This window comes from Strix aluco, chromosome 7, assembly GCF_031877795.1.
Source record: "Strix aluco isolate bStrAlu1 chromosome 7, bStrAlu1.hap1, whole genome shotgun sequence".
Lineage (NCBI taxonomy): Eukaryota > Metazoa > Chordata > Aves > Strigiformes > Strigidae > Strix > Strix aluco.
The window spans coordinates 25,449,801-25,473,064 of NC_133937.1; the positions used below are offsets into that span (position 1 = coordinate 25,449,801).

At 59.2% G+C, this 23,264-nt stretch overlaps 1 protein-coding gene across 1 annotated transcript; it reads right to left on the reverse strand.

Moving 5' to 3' along the window:
- Window positions 1-454: 454 nt before the first annotated feature.
- Window positions 455-2,565, reverse strand: NKX2-3 (NK2 homeobox 3). The gene is made up of 2 exons (XM_074831039.1): window positions 1,962-2,565; window positions 455-1,247 (listed from the first exon to the last, which is right to left on the reverse strand). The coding sequence occupies exons 1-2, from the start codon at window positions 2,302-2,304 to the stop codon at window positions 607-609; spliced, it is 984 nt and encodes a 327-aa protein (XP_074687140.1). The 5' UTR covers window positions 2,305-2,565; the 3' UTR covers window positions 455-606.
- Window positions 2,566-23,264: the final 20,699 nt, after the last annotated feature.

A 23,264-nucleotide genomic window follows, 5' to 3' on the forward strand; every position in this document is an offset into this window, starting at 1 on the left:
CCTTTCAGCGCCGGCCCGGCGGCCACAATGGGCCCGGCTCTGAGCTGCGCGGCCCCATTCAGCGCCCTTGGCACGCTCACAAGCCGGCCGGGCCGCCCTGCCCCGCGGGCACGCCGCTGCCACCGCCCCGCCGCCGGGCACCGGCCCCGGCCCCGCCGCCGGGCACCGAAGGAGGAGCGGGCGGCGGATATTGCACCTGGTTTATTGACTGACTGGGCGAGCTGGCGCTGGCAGTAACCGATACAGAGTAGATAGAGGGGCCGCGGCACCCCCGGGCCCCGCCGTCGGCTTTTTACAAGCAAAGCTGCTCCGCTGGCGCGGCGCGATCGGCTCCGGCCCGCCCGGCCGTCGCGGCGGCTCCGCGGGGCGGCGGCGCTTCGCTGCGAGCTGGGGCGGCTTCGTCCCGTCCCGTCCCGCCGCTTCGCCCGCTGCCGGCTCCGCACCGCGGACCGCCGGGGTCCCGCCGCGCCGTCCCGCCGTCACCGCTCCTCCGGTCCAGGGCGCGCGTTGCGCGGCGCGCAGCCGGGCTGCGGAGCGGGCGATAACGGGGCCCCGGAGCCGCCGGGCCGTCCTGCCGGTCCGCTCCCGGCCCTCAGTGCGTGCGGGCTACCAGGCCCGGATGCCCTGCAGTGCGCCCTGGCTGCAGGAGGGCCCCGCCGCCGCCTGGTGCAGCGGCTGCCCGCCGCCGCCGAAGCCCCCGAGGCCGCCCACGTTCACGAAGGGGCCGGCGGCCGCCGCCGGGCTGCAGGCGGCTTGCATGGAGGCGCCGCCGGTGCCCGCCGGGTAGGTGCAACCGTAGCCGGGGTTGTAGGAGGCGGCGTTGCCGTAGCCGTAGGCGGGGAAGCCGTTGTAGGAGTAGGGCCCGTTGTACGCCGAGCTGTAGCCCTGCGACCCGCCGAGGCACGGCTTGCCGTCGCGGACCAGCACGGGCACGGCCACCCTGCGCGGCGGCGGCGGGGCCGCGGGGCCGCCCAGCTCCAGCGACTTGTCCTGCCGCTGCCGCTTGCACTTGTAGCGCCGGTTCTGGAACCAGATCTTCACCTGCGTAGAGGTGAGCTTGAGGCTGCTGGCCAGGTGCTCCCGCTCGGGCGCCGACAGGTAACGCTGCTGCTTGAACCTCCGCTCCAGCTCGAAGACCTGCGCCTGGGAGAAGAGGACGCGCGGCTTCCTCCGGCTCCGCTGCTTCGGCCTCTCCGCCTCCTCCGCCTTCTCTGCCGCATCCAGCGGCTTCTTCAGGACGCAGCTCTCTGCACGGGGGAGCACAGGTCACGGCTGCACCTCGCCGACGCCGGGCGCTCGCTGCTCCCGACGGGCCCCACCGGCGGGCGAGAGCCCGGCGCCGCGCCCCGGCCGGCCCCGCGCCGCTACGCGCCCGTCGGGGAACCGCGGTGCGGGCGGGGAGGCAGCGCCGGGACCGGCCGCCTCCGGCACCGCCTGTTTGCGAGGGGCCGGTTCCAGCGGCGGGGCCAGGCAGTCCCCGCGCCTCCGGGCCGGCTGCGGCGCTACGTCTGCGGCACTGCGGGGCCGAGCCCCGGGCCGCCGCCGCCACGGCTCACGGCGCCGGGCACCTGCTCTGCCGCCTCGCTCCCGGAGGGCCCCGCCGCAGCGGGCGCGGGTTGGGCCTAACCCGCCCCCGTTCTTCCTTCTCCGCTACCGAAATTGCGGAGCGCGGGCCTGATCCGGCAGCTCCGAATCGGGGCCCCGCGGAGGCGCTTCCCGCGGAGGCGCTTCCCGGGGAGGCGGCGAACGGGGCGCGGAGGAGGGCGGTGGCAGCCCCACGACGTGCCAGTCCCGGCTCGCCATGCCCAGGGGACGCGGCGGCGGCGGGGGGAACCGGGCTGCGGCGCCGGGCCCGGGGCTTCGCGGGGCGATGCCCCGCGGGCTGGGAGCGCACCGCGGGGAGCGAGCGCGGACCCGTCCCGGCGGGGCGGGGCGGGGGACGCGGCGGGGCCGATACTCACTTGGGTCGCGGGCGGCGGGGTCCAGCTCCTCTCCCGGGCCGGGGCCCTCGCAGGAGCCGCGCAGCACGGCGTGCACGTAGCTGTCGGCGGAGATCCGCGCGTCCGCCTGGCCGCCGGGCGCTGCCATGGGGCTCAGGTAGGGCAGCTTCTCCTCCTCCTCTTCCTCCTCGCCGTCGGAGAAGCGGGCGCCGTCGGCGGCCGCCAGCAGGCAGGCGGCGGGGTGGAAGTGGTGCTCCAGGTGGTGCGGGAGCTGGGCCCCATAGCGCGGGTCCTGCTGCTGCTCCAGGTTGAGGATGTCTTTGACAGAGAAGGGGGTGGAGGTGACGGGGCTCGGTAACATCATCGGGGCAGCGCAAGCGGCCAGGCAAGTCCCGCGGGCCCGGTGGCGCTCGGGCGGCGGCTCGGCGGGGAGCGCCGCGCCCGGTGCGGGGGGAGCAGGCAGCGCCGAGAGACGAGGGGCCGCGCCTGCTCCTGTCTAAGTTGCCTCCATTAGCCCGGCGCTGGGGGTCTGCGTTTTGTTACAGCTTCTGCAGGGACAGCCAAGGGCTCGGGAGCCTCCTCTGCCCCGGGCCGGCACGTCACGGCGAGGAGGGGCCGGGGGCCGGGGGCGGCCTCGCCATTGGAGGGAGGGGGAGGTAGAGCCGGCCCCCTGCCCGGCTCCGGCCGCCCGGCCAGAAATAGCAATGTATTAAGGCTGCGCTCGGGGAGGCCGCTTCCCCGCGGAGCGCCCCGCCGGCCCGGTACCCGCCCGGCGGGCGCGGGACCGGTGCGCCGGGGTCCCCGCAGAGACCCGCGGCCGCCGCCGCCGTGCCTCCCAGTGCTAAGCACGTGTAGGTAGGTAGGGACCCCCGCCCCGGCGCGCCCCGCTGGCCCCTGCCCACAGACAGCTCGGCCCGGCCCCGGGAGGGGCGAACACGTGCGGCCCCGCCGGCCCGGCCCCCCCGCCCCGCCAGCACGGCCGCCCGGCCCCGCAAAGTGCCTCCCGCCGCCCAGGACGCGGCGCGGAGAGGAGGTTCGCCTCCGCCGCCCCCCACTCCCGCCAGAGCCGCCGGCGGCCCCGCCGTCCCGGGCGGACCGTAGCCGTGCGACGTACACGTAGCCGACCCGCTCCGCATCCCCCGCCGCGCCCGCCGGTGCCCCCGCAGATCCCCCCGCGACAGGCCAACCTGCCGCTGCCCCGGTTCGCCGCGGCCGGTGCGACGAGCTCTCCGCCGCCGCTGCCGGATCGGTCCCCGCAGCCCCGCGACAACAAGGCCCAGCCGGGCCGAGGCGGACCGGGGCGGGCGGCCAGCCTGGGGCCGCGGAGGCGCGGGGCTGGGTGGGGGAGCGCTATCCCGCACCCTTCGGTGTTTCCTTTCGTTTTCTTTCGTTTTCTTTCGTTTCGTTTCGTTTGTTCCGCCTGTAACGGGCGGCGAGCGGCTCCACGGAGCCGCCACGCCGCCGTGCCGGCGGGTGACACACCGGGCGAGCCTGCCGAGCCTTCTCCGTGCCGCGAGTTCCCCGGCCCCGGGGTTGCGCCGGGCACCGGCCGAGGACCCCGGTGCGGTGCAGCGGGGGGTGCCGCGACCCCGCGGCAGAGCCCCGCGGCCCCCGGGCCACCCCAAAGGCTCAGCGCCCCCGCGGCGTGGGGAGCGGGCACACCGAAGGCGGGCTGGAGGGTCGCGGGCAAGATATTTCGTTGTGATTAAAATCCTGCCGCCCCGCAGGGCTCGGATCGGCGCCGAGGCGAGGCCACGGGGAACCGGGCGCGCACGCCGGGCAGGTGAGTGTCCCGGGGCCGGGGCTTCGCGGGGCCTTCCTGGACGCCTCTCTCGGGTCGTTACGGTCCGGTAGCTCCGCCGTTTACCGGCTCTGTCGGTGCCCTCGCTTCCTCGGCTCCTGCCACTCCGCACGCCCCGGAGAAACCCATTTACGGGCGGCGCAGCCCATGACGGAAGCCTTGGTCCCGCGCACTTCGCCACGGCTCGGGCGCTCCCGGTCCCGCGGCGGGGCCTGTTCCCGTTCCCCCGGCGCGCCGGATCGTTCCCACCGCGCCGCGTCATCCCCTCGCCATAAATCGCGGCGGATCGGTCTCTCCTCGCCGCTCCCCGCTCTCTCCCGGTGGCAGCCGCCATCCTTCCGTTCTGAGGCCGCCCAGTTCGAACGGTGGACGGGGAAGGGCACTCGCCGTAACCAGGCCTGACCGAGGCCCGGCTCTGCTCCGTGCCGCCGGTGTGCTGAGAAGCCCGGCTCTGCCTCGCTGCCGCGGCCCCGATAACAATTAGCAACAATTAGCGCCTTATCGGTGTTACACATTCGCCGCCGGCCCGGGCCGGCCCGCTCCCGCCCGCCGCAGGGCCCCGCTCCCGGGGAGGTGCAGGCGCAGAGGCCCGGCGGGCGGCCGGGGCTCTGCACGGCGCCGCGCTCCCCGGTAGCACAGCGGCGGCCGGTCTGCGCGGCGGGGGCCGGTGCCAGCGGCGGCAGTGAGGGCTGCCGGGCCGCGGCCCGGTGTCCGCCTGACTGGCCGTCGGCGGGAGCAGCAGCCGCCGAGCCGAGGTCTCGGCCCCGAGCCTGGCGGGGTCTGGCTCGCCTGGCGCCATCGCGCTCCCGCCCGCAGCAGGATCCCGGACGGGCCGAGCGCCAGGCGCGGCCTGCGGGCATGGGGAGCCCGGGCCGGGCGGCACCGGCGCTTCGGGACGTCTCCCCGGCGGTGGCAGCGGTTCTCCCGCCGGGACCCGCTTAATCGTGCCGCCGCCGGCCCCAGGGAGTGCTCGGGCAACCCATGCCCCGCGGGGGGAGCAAGCCGCGGCCGGGCCCCGACACGCGGGGGGGCACCCTTGCGTTATCCCGGCCTTTCCCGCGGCCGCCTCGTTCCTCGCCGGTGCTCCCGGTGCGGTAACCGAGCCTGCGCCTTCCCGCCCTGCCGGCATTCCCCGCTTTCGCCGGATCAGGTCCACTGCGGCGGGACACGAGCGGCGATTTCCCATCTGGGGAAGCCGAGGAAGCAGGGAGCTGTTCGGGCCCGGCCGTGCCCCATTACCGGGGCGGCGGGTGCCGAGGGGCACGGTTGGGCCGGGCCGAGCGGCGGAGGGGTGCGGGAGCCAGGGGAGGGCGCAGCCCCGGTACCTGCCGGCGGGTGTCAGCCCCGAGATGCGGCTCCGGGGCTTTCCCATGCCGGCTGGGCTGGGGTCACTGGGCTATTAATGGTTATTTTATTTATATCATTAGCGGCGTCCCCTGAGCTCTGTTTACAGCGGGGCCTTGTTGTCCCGGCCGCTCCTGCGCTCTGTTTAGACAGGGGATTATTGTAATGGATGGAGCTCGCCGTGCGGATGCTGCAGCGGAGCCAAGAGCCACCCTCACCCCCCCTCCGGGCCCGGGGAGGGGGAGCAGCCCTGCAGCGGCCGCGCACATCGCGGCTGGCGGGCAGCCCCCCCTCCTCCCCCGGGGCCCCGGGCGCGGGCAGCCCGGTAGCAAGCGGCCGCGGCCGGGGGCCTCGCTCGGGGCGATGCTATCAGCCCCAGGGCTGCTAATTGCTCCATTAGTCTCGCGGGTGCCGAGTGCTGGAGCCGGCCCCGCGCTAATGGCCGTAAACAAACAAACACGTTAATCCGGCCCTGTCTCCAGTCCCCGGTGCTCGGGGAGCCAACGGGGGACGGCGGCGCGGCTGCGGGAGGCCCTCGGCGGGCGGCACCCACCTGCCCGCCGCCCCGGGCAGCCCCGAGGCCCGCGGGCCGGGGCCGGCGGGGACCCGCGCCGCCGGGAGCTGCCCCCCGCGCCCGGCTCTATTTACACAGAGCCTGCCCTTGTGTAAACGCTGCGCGCCGTGGTTTATCTCAGGGCCCGTCTGTTTCTCGTTCTCTGTCAGCAGCGCCCGGTGAAGGATGGCCCTTTCCCAGGGGCTCGGCCCTGATTTATGTGAGAACCGCAGCGCGCCGGGGACGCCCCCGCACGGCGGGGCCGGCGACGCGCCGCGGAGAGGCGGCGGGTCCCGGGGCAGCGACCCGCCGACGGGGCCGCCGACGGGGACGCGCCCGTCACGGCCCGGCCCGGCCCCGCACGCCGCGGACACCTGCCGGTAGCGGGCCGCCCGGCCCCCGCCGCGCAGCCCGGCCCGGCCCGGCCCGGGGCTCCGTCCGCGCCCGGGCACGGCTCTCCCCGCACCGCGGTACGCAGCGGGCGCGCCCCGTGGGAGCGGGCACGGAGCGGCCTCGCCTGCACCTCCCGGCCCGGGGCGCGCATCCCCGGCCCGCCGCGTCTCCCGGGGTCAAGGACGGCTTTTATCCCAGCCCCGCCGCCTGCCCAGGAATCACTTTTTTTGACACCCTTTGGGCGTGAAACGTTATCTTTGTTCCCCAGGAGAGCAGAGGGCTTCTGCAGGCGGCGCAGCCAGGGCCAGGCAAGGGGTGCTGCGGGCTCGCCCAGCAACGTGCTGTCTTCATCTCCCACTGCCCTGTCCCTGCCCTGCCCGGGCAGTGCCAGCACCGTCCTGCCCGCTCGGGTCTGCCACTTGTCACCTGCCTCCACCTCGCAGGGTCCTGGGAACCCCCTGGCTTGGCTTTGCCAAGAACCACCCATTTTCTTGAGAAATATGTCACTGCAAATATTTGCTTTTCTTCAATATCTCCTTGCTCGATTGGCATCAGATAATTTACTTTTGCTTCACAGTTCTCCACAGTACAGGGATGTACGGTTTGGAAATATGTCCTAAAACAACGCCTCCATGGGAAGTGTGTTTTCTGAGGGTCAGACCCAGACTCTGTAGCATCCTGAGAAATGCATACTTTTCCAAGCTTTGGGGGGTACCAATAGCTCTGTGCGGCATTCAGTGTTCAGCATTTTGGGGGGTAGGAGTGGCTCATGCAAGGGTGCTGGTCATTGCAGCAAGGGAAGCTCGGTAGGTTTGGACACCAAGGGGTCCAAAAGGACCTTTGGACACCAAGTGCTGCCCTTCATTTGAGTGCCTGATGGACCTCTGAAACTGAGGCTGATGTGTTGACCTCGGTGAGAGCCAACTTGCAGGAGCAGGTAAAGGTCATCCCACATCTGAGGCAGTGCAGGATAGGAAATGTCAGTGCCAAGGACCCCCTCCCGCCTGCTTTTATTTGGCATCTCTCGTGCACAAAGGATATCCAGGCTTCACAAAGCCACCCTGCTGCACAACGCAGCCCCGCAACTGTGGACGTGCAGAGGGTAGCAAAACACCTCTTCCTCTGGAGGAGAAGCTGTCATAAATCACAGTTTACTGCTCGTGCAATGAAAAGGTCCTGTGTCAAGGCTTCTTTCTGCTGAAGAACACCACTGTGGATATATATACACCACCGCCTTGCCACTCACGCAGAGCAAAACCCTCAGCCTTTCTGGGAGAGCCTTTGCTCCATGCCTCGGAAGCCATTGCTGCATGGTCATGTCCATGAGGTTAAGAAGCCAGGCTGAAATTCATCCTTCAGTGGAGGCCCAGCATGAGGCTTGCTCACCGCTCACATCCGCAGGCCTGCGTACCACTTGCATCCCATAGGGCTTAAGTGGAGCCTAAGTGGACCCTGGGCCTTGCACTGGCGGCCTGCCCGGCGCTGGATTTCAGCTCCGAGCCCAGGCCTGCAGCTCTGATTCATGCACATAATCCTGCTGAGGTCAGCGGGTTTCATCCTGCTCCCACCGCAGCCCGTGGGACGGTTCACACGAGAGTGGCAGGGTCAGGCTCTGTGTTTGCATGTGCCGTAGAACACGGAACAATTAAGATTAAACCAATTAAATTTTAACAGGTCTGGAAAGCGTTTTATTACATAATAAACAGGAGGGATTAGCTGTGTCGGGCTTTGCTGCGTGTGTGCTGGCAGAGCGGATCCTTGCTGTCCGCGGCGCTTGGTGTTCCTCTGGGCCGGGGACCTCCCTGTGCTGCGGCTGGGGCGGCCCGCTGACAAACACACGGGGCTGGGAGCGCAGCTGGCTCCTGTTCCCATCCAGTGCCTTCCCCTGAAGCATCCTGGGTACAATGCTTTTCCTAACCCAAGCAAAGCCTTTTCTAGAAGAAATTTCGCAAGTTATTCAGTGGCTATTTCTACAGCGTCCTTCAGGGAGAGGGAAGCCCTCGTGCTTCTGTGCAGGCGTGCTGGTGAGGAGCGAGTGGCCCAGCTGGATCACTGTGAGGTGGTGACACATGTCTCGTCTTGGAAACAGAACTGATAAGCTCCTCTTGTTTAGGGCATCTGCCCGGCAGCCAGTCCCCACTTCTCTCCCTGCTTAATCAGATTCCTCCGGCTGCAAGCAGGGCTTGTTCCCATGTGGATGAGGCCATCCTGGGCATGACTATCCCCCGAGCTGGCAAATCTGCACCAGAAATGGCATACAGCTACACATTTGCCAGGGTGGTTTCAGGGTAATTGGACTAAGAAAGGATGCAGAAACCAGTTTTGGTAGAAATTAGGCTGCAACCTTGTCTGAGTGCATGCACAGGGCGGTGCACAGCCAGTTGCCTCTCTGTGGTAACACTGGCTTGGCTCTACTGGCATTTGTCTATAGGGGCTGTCACGGGCTTTGAGGGGCACCCACAGCCAGGGGCTGTTGCATTGGCTTCATCTTCTCAGGCATAACTTGCCACTGGCCAGCTCAGCAGGGTTGTGCACAAATATGCCCCTGCCTTGCAACAACCTGCAGCTGGGGGCGAGGGAGGAAGACAGGGGCTGGGGAGCCTCATCCTTTCTGTCTCCGCTGGGTAAATACGGGACAAGAACCTGGCAGGCTCAGCTAAAAAGGCATTTTGCACGCTGCTTCCAGAGGCCACCACAGGCCAGCTTCCGACGCCGTGGCAGGTTTTTCTCTGGAAGTGGAACGGTTGCTGTGGGTGGGGACTGTGGCATGTTCAGAGACAGCGAAGGCAAACAGCTCCCTGGCTGGCTACTGTGCCTGGAAAGGTTAATGGTGGAGCGTGCGCTTGGTCTGCACACTTCTAATAAACACCCATTCTTTCGTTTTCCTTTAAAATACTTTTCATATTTTGCCATGGTTGCTTGTGTTCCTCCCTCCTGTGACAGCTCCTCACCGACGGCCACTGTATAAATACAGCAGTCCCTGGGTCCCGCATGCAGGAGGTCAGGTGGGAGATTTGAAAGCTTCTGTTAATAGTTTATCTCTAAGTCTGCCTAATGAATTCTCCTCGTAATTACTGCGGAGAAATTGTTAGTGTATCCTGATGATTCAGAACTTTCTAACAACAACTCTGGACCAAATTATAAACTGTTTTTCTATTTTGGAGTGGAGACATGAGAGAGGATTCCTAATTGTTCTTGTCCCCTCGGGGGCCAGAGCTGGCTTATCCCACACAGGCTTCTCTGCAGACTTGTTTTTAGTCTATCGGTGGGCTCTCTGCCAGACCAAAGGGATGGGGAACTCAGTTTTCCAGATTTAAACCTCCCCCCTCCACCCTTCCACTCCACTTACACCTCTAAGGAAGAGCATGGATTAGAAAGGATTTGCCCTCATGGGGCTTTAGTTTGGGTTTGTGAAGATATGTCCTTAAAAGCTTCGCCTTTTTTTTTTTTTATCCCCATGTAAACCTGACTCCCGGCTTTACACTGGGAATGGGCAGAAACTGTGTTGTTCAGAGAGCAGAGAGCTCCTGTTTCTTTTTAAATATCTGCCTTTAGATGGCATTTCCTTTTGGAGACAATGGCTTGACTTGGAGGACAAGCAGGTGGGGATGGGTGAGGGCAGTGTTTCAGGAGCAGGGCATGGCTGGACTCCTCCTGCCATGGTTGCTGTGCTTCGGCCACATGTGCAAAAGGCTGGATGGGCCCAAGGCTCACCCAAAGTACCTCCCTGTGCCAGCAGTGACAGGGCAGCCTGGTTCTCTTGATGCAGCTCCTGGCTTGTCCCTCTGATGTCCCAGCACCCTGGAGGCCATGGGTAGTTGTGCAGGGTCACCGTCGCCAAGGAGAGCTGGAATGCTCTCCCCAGGACACATCCTGGTGCTCTCCCCCAGGACCTGACTCCACTGGGAATGACCAGTGCAGCAATGCCATGTCAGGCCAACAGTCCCAAGGCACTGGGGCCATGGTGAAGGCAGCCAGGAGTTAGCACGGGGCCAGGGCAGCTCTTCCCTTCCTCAATGCCCCTTTGCCAGGGAGGCAAGAGGCCACACCACCGGCTGTGCCCTGTCCCGCTGGAAGCACTGACGCCTGTCTGGCTGCCGGGACACCCCGCGGTCCCGTCCCAGGCACGTCCCCCGCACCCGGCAGCGGCGAGTGGGCATCGTGCCGTGTCACGGGGCTGCCCGGACCCCGGCGCCCTTCTCCAAACATCCCTCCAGCCGCACACCCGCGGTACCCCCACGGCTCACCCACGTCCGCCCTGTGCACCCGCCCTTGCTGACGGCGGGGAAAGTAGGAGCCATGTCCTTGCGCTGACCTTCACCTGACCTTCCAGTAACGCTCGAGAAACCCTCGGAAAGGTTTTCTCATTGTGCAGCCCCAGGGTTTCCAGGGAATTAGTCAGCAGGCTGGAATTGTGCTCTGTGTATGTGACCCCCCCCCCCGCTCTCCCCCCCGCCTCCCGCCTCTCCCATCTCTGGAGCCGGACCGGTCCAAGAGATATGTTGCCAGGGTGACAGCGAGGTGTGATGGATGGACAGAGAGTGGCTGTGGAGTGGCAGGGCCGCTGGTCAGTAACCCAGGGCTGTGTTTATAAGAAGGAAGAGGCTGTTTCCTGGAGCTAACATAATGCAGCTCTAAAAAAGGCAGGGGAAATACATCATGCGAGGAGAGCGCAGCCCTGGGAGGGGAGGGCCACTGGGGAGCCCAGCACCAAAGCGAGCCTCCAGGTCAAGGTGCCTTTGACAGGGGCCTTTTTTATAGGCCATTTGCGTGAGAGTTCGCTGCTGTTTCTCTGCAGCCCTGACAGCGGCTCAAGGCCCAGCCGGGGTTTGGGGAGGGTCTAATCTAAACTCGCTGCTTTCCAGCCCTTCATTTGCAGGACCTGCTGATTTATTTGGAAAATAAATAATCATCACTGACTATTGTTTCGTTGCTGCAGAGTGACAGCCTCCCCCCTTGGTGTTGGTCTGTGCCCTGTCCCACAGCAGACACTTGGAGGTGTGGGGAGCTGGGGAAGGACCCCAGCGTGGAGGGAGCGAGGGGCTGAGCCCACAGCCCCCGTCTGCCCCTGCCTTGCCGGGCCCCGGGAAGCAGCGATGCTCATAGCCACAGTCCCTGCATGGGGTGGGGACCTGGGGCATCACTCACACCGCTCATGGTGCCTGAGCTCGGAGCTGGGACAGAGGTGACCAGCTGGAAAGGAGAGGGGACATCTCACCCTCTTTCCCAAACACCAGCCATGGCAGTTTTCCTCCCTTTAGCTTCACTGCCAGTGTGTGAAGGTTCTCATGCCTGATGCCAGCATCTTCCCCGCTGCGGGGCTGGGGGCTCTGCAGCCCCGCACTGCTGCGACAGCTGTGGGGCCATCCCTGCACTTTGTGTCACCTCCGAACCCTGCAGCCATGCTCCGCTTAGTGTCACCCCCTCCGCTGGAGGGTCTGGCTGCTGGAGAAGCGACAGCTCCTGGTGCTGCAGATGGAGGTTTTGGCTCCCTGGCCAGCAGCGTGGGAGCTGAGCCCCCCAGGTGGGCTGGGGCACTACTGCTCCCTCGCCCCTGCTGCTGCTCCCAGTGCTCTGCCCTGCCCTTGTGTCCTCCGGACCTTAATCATCCTGGCTAGTTGGAGAGCAGTGCCCCAGAAAATAGCCCCTGATTTTTCCCTACCAAAAAAAAATTCCAGTTAAAGCATTTCAGAGAACTTCAAAAAAAAAAAAAAGAGAAAAAATCCAGGCTCATTTGACTGTAAGTCCCACCATTTTCTAGGTAGGCACGAATTGCTGCTACTAGAGCTGAAAAACTATTGAAATGTTTAAAATCTTTTCTTCTTTCTTCTATTACTTTTATTCATACAACCCTTCAATAGCTGAACAAGTGATATTGCATTTAGGGTTTTTCTTTTTTTCTTTTACAAGAGTGCCAAAGTTTTGAAAAGTGTCGGCGTAGGGAAGATGAGAAAAGAGAGGAGGAAATCTAGTGCGAACATCGGGTGGTCTTCAAACAGCTTCAGGGCAGGGGAGAAAATAGAAGGAAAACATGAAAACACAGTGCTTCCAAATTTCAAACAGCTTTCTGGTTTAGGCAACTGAAAGAAAAAAATTGTTTCAAAATATCCCATAGAAAAGTTAAATGAAAATGGTTTCCACAGAATAGTTTCCAGTCTAATTATTTTTGGATAAGAAATTTTTTGATAATTTTTATACTGAAAATATTTTTTTTTAAAAAAGTCAATAATTTTTATACTTTTTCACATTGTTAATAATTCTACCTTGATATAATAATAAAAATCCTCAATTTCCACCTTTCCAGCAAATATCTGGGTTTGGTCCTGTCCTCACTAGTGTTTTTAAGTGGAGCCTAATTTTTGTTTCAGGTTTTTGCTTTTCCCTTTTTCTTCAGAGGAGTGTTCTGTCTTCGGCATTGTTCATACTTCCCATGCGCCAATTCATGCAAATACTGCCGCGTGCACAAATTCCTCAGTGAGTTCAATATTAATCAGCAAATAATTTTTTTTGCAACCCAGCCTGATCACTGTCTAAAAAACCACTTTTTAAATAAGTATTTGGTGAGTATTTGTATATTTAATGATTGCATTGTTCTAAGTGACTTTTAACGTTAGGTCCTCTCACCCACTTTTAGTTCAAATTAGCAGTTCACACGCACTTACATTTGAATTGGCGTTCAGCTTGGATTTTACACAGCTGTATTTGAGCGACTTTCAAAAAAGCAATCCATATTTTGGAGTTATTTGGTTCTGTCTGACATATCCGTCACAGCTGCCAGTGCGGGGGAAGACGACCCATACTTCTGGAAGTCCCTGTGTCGGCCGCCCAGAGCAGTGCTGCCTGTCCGGGGGGAGCTGGACTCTGCTGGGCCCTGAGCAGCCCCAGCCCCAGCCCCAGCCCCGCTGCACGGGTGTCGTGGGGCTGCCGAGCTGCAGCCCTCTGAGATCAGCTGTGAGCGTGGGCTGGTGTTTTTTCAAAACACTGTTTATTACCGTTTCCACAACCAGTTCTCACTGGATTTGCATCAGCCCCCTGTGGTACCCCCGGACATGCGCTGCCCGGGGGGGAAGTGGGGCTGGTCCTGGGGGTTGGGGGGGGGCTCATCTTTCCAGCTCTGCAGATTAGGGCTGCCCGGCTCCTCTGTGAGCCTCCCCAGGTGGCCATGATATTTCTAAAGGACTTGCCCATGTGCCGCAGTAAGCTCATTAGCTAATTCCCTTATTACGCAGCATCAACTGAAGCATGTGTGTTTGGGCTTCCAGGCAGCCCTATCTCGCCTTTCTCCCCAGCTCTCCTCGCCTCCTCATTACTCCCTTCTCTTTGTTTCAGCTAAGAAGATGGGTTTTTAAAAGTCCCTTGGCCCAGCCATTTTGGGCACACGCTCATCCCTTCCTCTCTGGTCCTGGTCCCAGGGTCCCCCCAGTGAGAGGGGCTGCTACGGGCTGGGGCTGCAGCAGGCAGGACCCTGCTTGCCCAGCAGTGCAATGCGGCGCTTTCACCTCTGCCAAAGTGGCTTTTCGGGCCCGTTCACATTTCTGTGTCAATCTCAGAGCCCAGCCAGGCAAACGCACTGAGGGTCTGATTCACACAAAGCAAGGTGCGGGGGAGTTTCCTAGGAAGGAGACTGTGGCGTGAAGCCTTCATGGCGGGATGCTGCTCTTTGCAGGGTTGCCCCAGGTTTTGAGACGGTCGATGGGCTCTTGCATCTTGTTTTCAGAGAAATGCCGAGCCCCTTGCCCCTGACTCCAAACCCAGCAGACACTCAACTGGAGCCAGGGAGTCAGAGCCCGCAGGGCCAAGCCTTTAGCCCCCAAACATGGGGAGCCTGGGGGCCCTCTTCCCTCACCGCCTGCTCTGGGACAAGCCCGGTCACAACCCCTGCCCAGGGAAGAGGGATGGAGCCGGCATCCCACCCTCTTCCTTCTGGGGGGCCACACGCTGCAAAATCCACCTCGCGCCGGCGCTTTCCGGCCCTCTGTGAGAATGTACGGTTTATGGCTCCTTCATTGACTTTGAAGAATGTCCCTTTATTCACAATGTTATTTCCTTTAATCACTGTGAGGTTGCAGGAAATCTTCTTGGAAAATTGTTTCAGATTGGCTGGAATCACCGTACTGTTGCAGGGATGGAAAACTCACTTGAACTTGTTTTTATTTTACCCTAAAAAGTCACTGTCCCCAGAAGGTTCAGATGAATTTGGATAAACATGTGAGTTCCGAGGATTTAGTTGTTGTTGAGCAGTTTTTTTCCCCCCTTCTTTTTTTTTTCCCAACTGAACCTCTGTGTCTTTCCAAGTTCCTGAGCTTTACTCAAGACCAGGGGTGCAGAACTGAAGGAAGAATGGGACGTTGGCATAAACAGAGTGAAGACAGGCAAATACATCATTAAGGGACACAACATGGGAGTAGAGATAATGAACCAGTGACAGCTTTGGCCATCAGCTAAGAGCCGAACCAACTGAATTTTCTTCTACTTGAGGATATCTATGTTGGCTGACACAGGAGAAACAGAAGATGTGCTAAATCTTTACTTTTGCAGGACTTTAGTCCTGTTTCCACGTGAAATTCTTGTGAGCAATGGAGAGAAATACGGTCTAGGTGAATGTATGGCTACGTAAGAGCACAGCTGACTGGAAAACTGTATTGAAAGGGGACTTACCAGTTCTGAACCTTCAGATAGGGTCTGGTCTGGGTCTAGGGCTAGTCAGTGCTTTCATCAGTGATTTTTACCTGCAGCATCAGTCTGGTAGGGCCTGCAAGAGTGCTCTTCTGAGAAATTGGAGAAATTTGAAATAAAACTGTTAATAAGAACAAATATAAGGCTTTTCTATGACTTGAGAAAAATCAACATCTCAAGCTGGGGAATGAACAAGGTTGCTCTGTGGGAAAGTAGCTGGAGGTGACAGCGCGTCCCACAGGGAGCATGAACCAGCAGCATCCCGAGTGAGAAGAGTGAAATCAGGCTGGGATGTACAAACAAGGTGTTTGTAAGACACCTGATGTGATCCTGCTGCACTTAGGAAGTGTTAGCCTGAGCACTGAATCCCACTTGGGGCTCAGCGTTTCAAGTTGCGGTTCTTGGAGAAAGCCCAGGGAAGAACGAGATCAGAAATTCAGAAAACACGACATACTGGAGAAGGCTGAAGGACCAGGGTAGCTTAGTATCAAGACTAAAAGACTGCAGGGAAATAAGATAAAAGTCTTTAAATGCATAAAGCCCTGCTACAAAGCACGAGATAATGGGCTTTTCCTTGTTTTCAGGGTGGGTAGAAGAAGAAGCCATAGGCTCACCCTGCAATGACTGCAGTAAACGAGATTAAAACTTGTTTTTCCTGGGAGCCATCTTCACCACTAGAGGCTTCTTTTAGGAGGAGTTTAGACAAAAGCTCCACCAGGAAGGGTTTGCCTCATTTGGGCGCAGGCAGACAGGCTAAGTGACCTTTCAAGGGCCTTCCAGGCTTATTTTTTATAATTCTGTGAATATGGATACTAAAAAGAGAGAAGATCATTTTCCCTCTAGCCAGTCTATTTGGGACTGGTCCTTGCCAGGTATGTTTTGTTTCAACTGTGAATGTCGTCCAGGTTTCCATCATCTCCATCATCTTTTTTTGTTATTGACTCCTAAGTATTTTTTTTCCCATGTGATTTTTTTCCCATTTCTGTACATCCCTGTGGTCCTACTTTTCCTGGAATAGTCACATGCCTTGTGTGGTCCCCCACAAGCCCTGCATGGGGACACCTTCTCTTCCCCACTCAATGGACTATATTCCTATACTTGGGATCCAGTAGCATCCTGGAGCAGACCCCATCTCGCTCATGAACTTGCCTGGTGGCAGACTCCTGGTGTTGCAGGCCCATGACTTGCTCGTTGTTTCACTCCCATCCCAAGGCCCCTGTGGGTCGTCCGTGGGCTGGGTGTTTTTGTCTCTCTAAAACAGGACTAGCAACTGTAATTCCCCTCCATATGTGGGTTTGCAGATGTCGACTGTTCAGTGTTTACACTGGGTTGTGTGATGGGAACTTTTCTACGTGTATTATTAACACGATGTATTTTTACTCACGATGTTTAAGATCACAGTTAGTCATTAGATCACCTATGCTGATCTCCCCAACTGCCTCGTCTTGTTACTCTTTCTGGATCCAAATAACTTGGGGTTTTGCTAATGCACAAAAGCATCTGGTCTGGAGGAGCGAGGGAGTTCATGGTTTGGTCTTACTTAATCACTGATGGTTAATCCACTGGCTAATCAGCATTGCTCAGAAAATGTATGTCATATTTCTTATGCAGGTTTGTCTAGCTTTTAATTTCCAGCCATTGATTCTTGTTCTGCCTTTTTTGGCTGGAATAAAAACACTTTAGCACACGATATTTTCTTACTGTGAGAGTACTTGTGCATAGCAGTCAAATTTCTTAAGCTTTTTTAAGAAGAAAACAGGTTGAGCTTGATTCTGTCACTGTGGGGTGCGTTCTCCTGCACTTGTGTCTTTTCTGTGGCTGTTTTCTGCACCCTCTCTCATTTCACAGAATAATTTTGGCCTCAGGAGCTCTGGCGGTACAGCCCACTGGTCGGGCCTCGATCCGCAGAATTTTAGAAATGTCTGAAGATGCAGATCCCACTGCCTCACTGCATCCCTGTGCCAGTGCTCAGTTTTTAAACCACCTTGTATCCCCCTGCTTCCAGCCCATACCTCTCCAGTCTGACTGCAAGGATGCTGTGGGATACTGTGAAAATGGGGGGAGAATCACATTTAGACCTCTCCCTTCATCTGCATCTTTTTAAAATCAGGCACCAGGCTAGTCAGAGTATCTCAGAGCTGGCATCTCATCCCCTGCTGCGTAAGACACTGCCTCTTAACTCCCATTGGCTGTGCTCCCTGCTCTGATGCCCAGGACAGCATTTGCTGTGTAGTTCTAGCATCAAGCTGACATCCAGCTGCTCACCCCTGGGACCACAAATCAACCCCACTCAGCACCAGAACCCTACCTTAGCCCCTACCACCCAGAGGAATAGCCCACTTTCTTTTGCTGACACATCCAACTTAGTATTTGGCTCGGTCAAAACCCATGACCAGGTGACTCCATCCCCTCTATCACACGCTGGCCTGCAGCTGAGGATGGCAGCAGCAAGTTGGTGCTGACTCTCAGCTCGCCTGTGCCTGTGCTGGGTACCCAGAGTCCAGCTCTGACCTTTCTTGACACCATTTCAGCAACATCTCCCTGTTGAGAACGACTTCGGGAGACCGGTCGAGATGTAGGTAATGGGTGGGCAATTAACATTAATTAGAACAAATACTTAACTGGAATATTAAGTGCCTTGCAGATACCCAAGGGTCTGATACCCACAGCCTCATTGCTCCCTGTTTCTCTGAAGCCATTATTTTTGGTCCTACAGGCAGTCTGAGTCCCTGCTTGAGTCTTACATTCAAACCTCTTTGTTTCCCATTTTCAAGCAAGATTTCCTCGGAAGATCCTATGAAGACAGCCATGGCCTAATAATATCTTCACCATATATGGTGCATTTCATCCTCAGTTTGTGAGTGTGCGTTACCCTGCATGCTGCATGCAGCCAGCTGCTCCCCAGCAGGCACGTGTTATCCAGTCCACCACGGCTGCACGCTGCGGAGACCCAAGGCTCAGCTACAAAACCAGGTACATTTTGGCCAGGCCCTTGCTTTTCCTTCAATGCAATGTCAATGCTGGACGGGTTTGGCCTGTGCAGTGCAGATGACTGCTAACGCTTACGTGTGCTTTTATAGCGTAGCATTTCAAAGGGCTGGTTGCAAGGAGGTGCGTGCACATTTCCTGTATGTCTGGCCAAAAATCCGAAACTTGAGAGCACCGGGGAACCCTCCAGTTTTGCAGAACATGCCATTTTGATGTTCACAAAAGACAAAGCGTTGCCAAAACCTGGGGAACAGTGTGGAATGTGCCAGCTTTATCTTCCTGCTTCTGGCTTCACTCAGTTTTATTTCTTACTCTGCCCCTCCATGACCATCCAGCTGGCTTGTTCCCGCACTGTGTGGGTCCCAGCCCTGTGAGGAACAGCGGTGGGATGTGCCCCAGCTGGGATGGGGGCTCAGGTTTAGTCTTACTCTCTGCCGGCAACTCAGAGGTGGCCAAGGCGTGAGCGACTGCACCAGTGCTGGTGTGGCATGTGCCAGGCCGGAGGAGTGCAGTGTCCAGCTCTGAAGGGCAGGTATGTCTGTCCCCAGGTGCCAGCCGTGACATTGGGGGCACCTTTTTGTGCAGGTCAGCCCCCTCAAACCTGCCCAGACATGCCAGGGGCTCTCTAATGGCCAGGTGGGAGGACAGACCTGCTGCTCCCAGGTCTCCTCTCATGACATCCGCCAAGTCCCCTTCCCGCACTAATCTTGTCCTTCTATCCAAAACAATTATGGAGGGCTTGTTGTTTTTGGCACAGTCCTTTATTTACAAATCCCATCCTGCTTATAGCTCATGGTTTCATTATCCTCTAGATGTTTACAGAGCTCCTTTTCTTAATATTTGTGCCATTATTTTACTAGGGACCCGGGTGAGACTTTCCAGACAGTAATTGTCTGGCTCATCCTCTCCCCCACCAGCTCTTTCCGCAGAAGTGCACATCTCCCTGCTGTCCCTGCTTGCCTGGGGCACCCGGCAGCACAGGGACGAGCAGGACGGTGGGCAGTAGCAGAGGGTTGCCCTACTCTGAGGATGTGGGGAAGGATGTGCAGGGGTAGCATTTGCCCCACTGTGCCCCACCACCTGCACCGTGTGTGCACCCCGCAGCCCCTTGTTGCTGCACTTGGGTCACTGATGTCATCCCTAAGCTTCGTGCTCTGGATGGGCACCTCCTGTCCCCCTTTCCCCCGTACCCCTGCACTCCCTGCTCCCAGGCTTAGGACATGGGTGCACATCCCTGGCTGGGGGACTAGCCCTCAGTGGACTTTCGACTGGCTGGGGACCTCATCCTGCGAAGGCAGACGGTGGCAAACCCGGTGCTGGGATTTTGGGGTCATTAGCATGGTGCAGACGTGGGTCGGCGGCTTATGCTGTGCATTGCTCTGATGCTGGTCCCTGCCCCTGGGCTGTCTGTCACAGGGGCTTGTTTAACCTTCTTTGCCACAATATCTCGCAGTCTTTAATCTGTTTATCCTCGTAACCCTGCTATGAGGTAAAGGATAGTTATCCTCATTTCAGAGGTAGGGAACCAAAGGGATTCTTTTCAAATGTAGATCAGTGTTTAATGATGCAGAGATAAAGATTTTAAAAACATGCCCGAGACAACAGGCGTACCGTGTGTAGCTGAGCTGGGTGTTTCTGCAAATCCCATTAAGCGCCTTTGCCTTTTTCAGCTGGTGTTGTTTTGGGGCAGGGACCTGCAGAGGTGCCAGGCGGGCTCCAACCTCGCAGCCCATGAGCTGGGCACGGGCTGGGCGCAGGGAGACAGAACTGTCCCCACGCCTGCCGTTCGGTTTCTCTGGGCGCACTGGGGGTGTGTGGTGCCACAGCAGCCTCTGCTCAAAGCAGGCACTGAAACCTGAATTGCAGGAGTGCCTAAGATCTTCAGCTGCATTTAGGGATGAAATTTAAAGCCTGTTTGTGCTGCAAGTATGTGCATAAAAGTGTAAGGTAGGGAACATGAAGGGGTGCTTGTACAGTATCCCTCTGGCCGTGCAGAGCAGGCAGCACCAAGCCCGCGCCAAGTCCGCTGCACCGCTAAACGAGGAGTGAGCAATAACAGCAGGCTCTCTTTGCTGTCACTGCCTGGGCAATTGATATCTACAGTAGATCTGGTTAAAAACCTCAAGCTGTGGTTCCTGCACAGCGATCCTGGCAGAGGTGACGCTGGCGGCTGCGCAGGCCCTTCCCGGCGGCTGGCGGGCAGGGTTTAGTGCAGGTCTCCCTGCTGCTCCTGGGCAATTGTTGCTGTGCTTGTGGGAATGCGGCGGCTTGGGCTGCGCGGAGGTCAGTGCCTTTGTCTTGCTGCGGGGAGTTTATCTCTGCGGATCTTGCCTGCTTTCCTGGGTCAGGCTTCACCTCCGCTGTTATCAGCAAACGCAGGAACAGCACGGTCCAGAGCCAGGCTGCATAGGAACCTCTCGACCCCCTTGCAGGGGGAGGCAGCGCTCTCACATCCCTCCCACGCTAATGGGCACCGACCAGGCCTGAGCCCGAGGGCTGGGGATGGAACAGTCATGGCCCTGTGGTAGCCATTCCCCCAGTGCCACTTTGGCAGTGCTGTTCTCGTGCACTCCGGCAGCACGGAGCGCAGGCAGTGGGCACAGCGGGGTGCCAGCAACAGCCCCATGCTCGCTGCATGGCCATGCATTTTGCAGCAGCAGCTGCAGTCAGTGGCGAAGGAGGAGGCAGCAGAGCCATCGGGGCCCTCCCCTGTCTCACCTCCCGTTGGATCCTCCACCCCAAATACAGAGGGGACAGATCCCCACTGGCAGCACTGATTCCCCCTTCTTCACCGAGCTGCCCCATCCCAGCACACCCTCCTCTTCCCAGCAGCTCCGGCTGGACCCCTCCAGCTGTCTCCACAAACCCAAACCATTAGCATTTCCTGTTCAAACATTTCCAATAAATAAATAGAGACATCATGCCACAAGCCCACAAGTGACCCAGAGGCGGGTCCAAGGCCGGGATGGACACGACCACCCAGCGCCCGACCCCCTGGCTGGGCGCCAAACCTGCCTTTGTTTGAATTCCCGGGTGAGTAAGCGCTCGGCTGACGCCAGCCAAAACGCCGTAAGAAATTATTTTTGATATTAAATAAATTGTTTTCAGTAAATCTGTTCCTACACCAAGGTCCAGAAGCTACCCGCAGCACCAGGCTCCCTGCAAGGGAGCTGAAGTCCTCTTTCCTGGCCTCATCTTGGCCATGCCAGGGCACACGTCCTCCCTGGAGGGGTCCAGCTGGGACCTGCTGAGCTACAGATGCCTCTGTCCCGCTGGCCCCATGGGTGCAGCTGGGCTCCCACAGCTGCCCGGCAGCCTGGGCACGCTGCGGCGCAGCAGCTCCCTGTAACACGTCAGGTATCTCTGTCCCAAGGCACGAGCCAGGCTCGCTGGTGGGGGACAGTGGCTTGGGCAGGGGGATGGCTGCCTCTGCGGCACCCCAGGCCCTGGGGGTGGCACCTATCTCCCCACATCAGGCCTCCCAAAAACAGCTTCCTTGGCTGTGCAGGAGTCCATGCCTTGATATAGCAGTGTCTATCCTGCTCCAGGGCTAGGGATGCTCAGGGACCAACAGCCCAGTCTTTTCTCCATTGGTCCCCTGCAACCTTGGGAAACTATCTTTAATGCACCGGGGTACTGTGCATCAGCACCTGGGCAGGTCATAGTCCTTGGGCCCATCTCCTGACATCTGCCAGCAGGTGCTGATGCAAAAGGAAAAATTAGGGGAAAGCAGGTCTCTGAAACACGCTTTCCCAGCCCCAGTGGTTCGTTCTGTGGTGAGCACCAGGACCTTCCCATCCCTTTCCCCTTTCAGGGCCAGTGCTCCTCTGGGGTGGCTGTGCTCCTCCTGGGTGCCTGGGGGACGAGTGGATGCAGAGGAGGTGAGCATGGCCACAGGGCAGGTCCTGAGTGGTCCATGGGTTGGGCTGGGACTCCAGAGACACCAGGACTAATGTGCAAAATGGGTTTAAATAGAGAAATGGTGAACGTCTGACTGTGCCCAGGCAGCGGTGATGGCAGGAGAAGTTTGAGCCTGACTGGGTCGGTGGATATGCTCCTTCTTGGATGTGCACAGGCTTTGTCCTCACTGCTCTGGGTTGCCCTCTGGCTTTTGGCTGAAAGCAAGTAAGATGGATTTGGAGCTAACCAAGCTCTGTCATGGTGACAATTAGGAGAAATATCAGGAATATAGCTTCCACTAATTTTTAAATTATGTTTTTCTGAAGCTAAAACTTCCTGCAGAAGCATGGCATTGAAAGGCAAAATTTTGCTGTTGAAATTTTCTGAAGCATTTAAAGAGGTTGACGTGTTCTTTGAAAGAGAAGATGTAGATGTTCCGCTCCAGAAGTCTTCATTCAGTGGGGTATTATGCTCCGGCACTATAACACTTCAGAAACTGAAATGCAGTGAAACCACATTTTGAATAATTTGTTTTATGGGGAAACAATGAAGTCTTTTCTGATTTGGAATTATTTCATTTCTTTAGAGCTTCTGCCTTGCCCAAGGGAAACTCCTATTGCTCCCACCTACAGCAGGTGAGAGAGGAGGTGGGACGATGTGTCAGGGGGCAGGCAGCTGCCACAGGCACGGTGCGCAAGTGAACAGCTACAGAGCACCCCCATGTTCACCTGCAGCTCAGCAGAGTGGGAACTGATTTTTTCTGGTGCTGGTTGGTGAAATCCCTGGCACTCACTATCGGGGGTGGGGGGGGGGGGGAGGGGGGTGCTGCAGGGCAGCGTGGCCAGGGTCTCAGCCTTGGGGGCTGTGCATGGGCACTGCCTGTCCCTGGCCACGCTGGGGTCTTAGCCGCTGCCAGTGCCCTGGTGCAGCAAGAAGACAACAGCGGGGGCCCCTTCCCAGCCCCCCGATGGTGCCCCTCGGCATGACCTGTCGCCCCGGCTGCCACCAGGGCTCGGTGCCATCAGCACTTGCAGGCGCTGACAGACAGACCCAGTGAGGGGCTGGTGGGGGCCGGAAACTCCTGATCCCTCTTTATCTGCCCCTCGCCCTGCTCTCTCATCTCCCTGTCATGCTCTCTGTCTTGCCTGGTATCTCACACCCCTATTCCCGTGCCTCCCCGGCTCCTGGGGGGCTGCCCACCCCTCACAGCACCCTGCAACCAGGCACTGGCCCTGCACTCCCCCCTCTCAGCTGCAACACGGGGTCCCAGAGTGCCCCAGGACCTGCTGGGCTCACTGCCTGCAAGGAGCACCAGCCCTGAGCGAGGAGGCATCTCAGGTGCCCCCATCCTGTGTCTGCATGCTGAGCATCAGCCACAGCGGCAGGCAGGTGCCTGGGATGGGGCTCTGCAGCTGCGATGCGTTGCAGGTTGGAGTAAGCGGAAAGGATCAGGCCCAGCTCAGCATCGTCACGTGCACTGAGGAGGTCAGTGAGGCTCGTTGCTGTCTTCCCCAAATGTGCCAGCTGCTCCCGGGCCAGGGTCCAACTGGGTACCAGCTCAAAACCAAGCATGAACCTTTCATTTGGCTCTCCTGGCATCCCTGATCTCCAGTGCTCCATTGCAAACCCACTGCCCCAGCTGGGCAGGGTGGCGGCGGGAGGGTCAGGA

Bases quoted from the DNA above. Each gene is read 5' to 3' on its own strand.
- NKX2-3 (XM_074831039.1), bottom strand. From the start codon at position 2,304: ATGATGTTACCGAGCCCCGTCACCTCCACCCCCTTCTCTGTCAAAGAC. The intron at 1,248-1,961 runs GTGAGTATCGGC...TCCCCCGTGCAG, and splicing joins CCCCGCCGCCCGCGACCCAA to AGAGCTGCGTCCTGAAGAAG.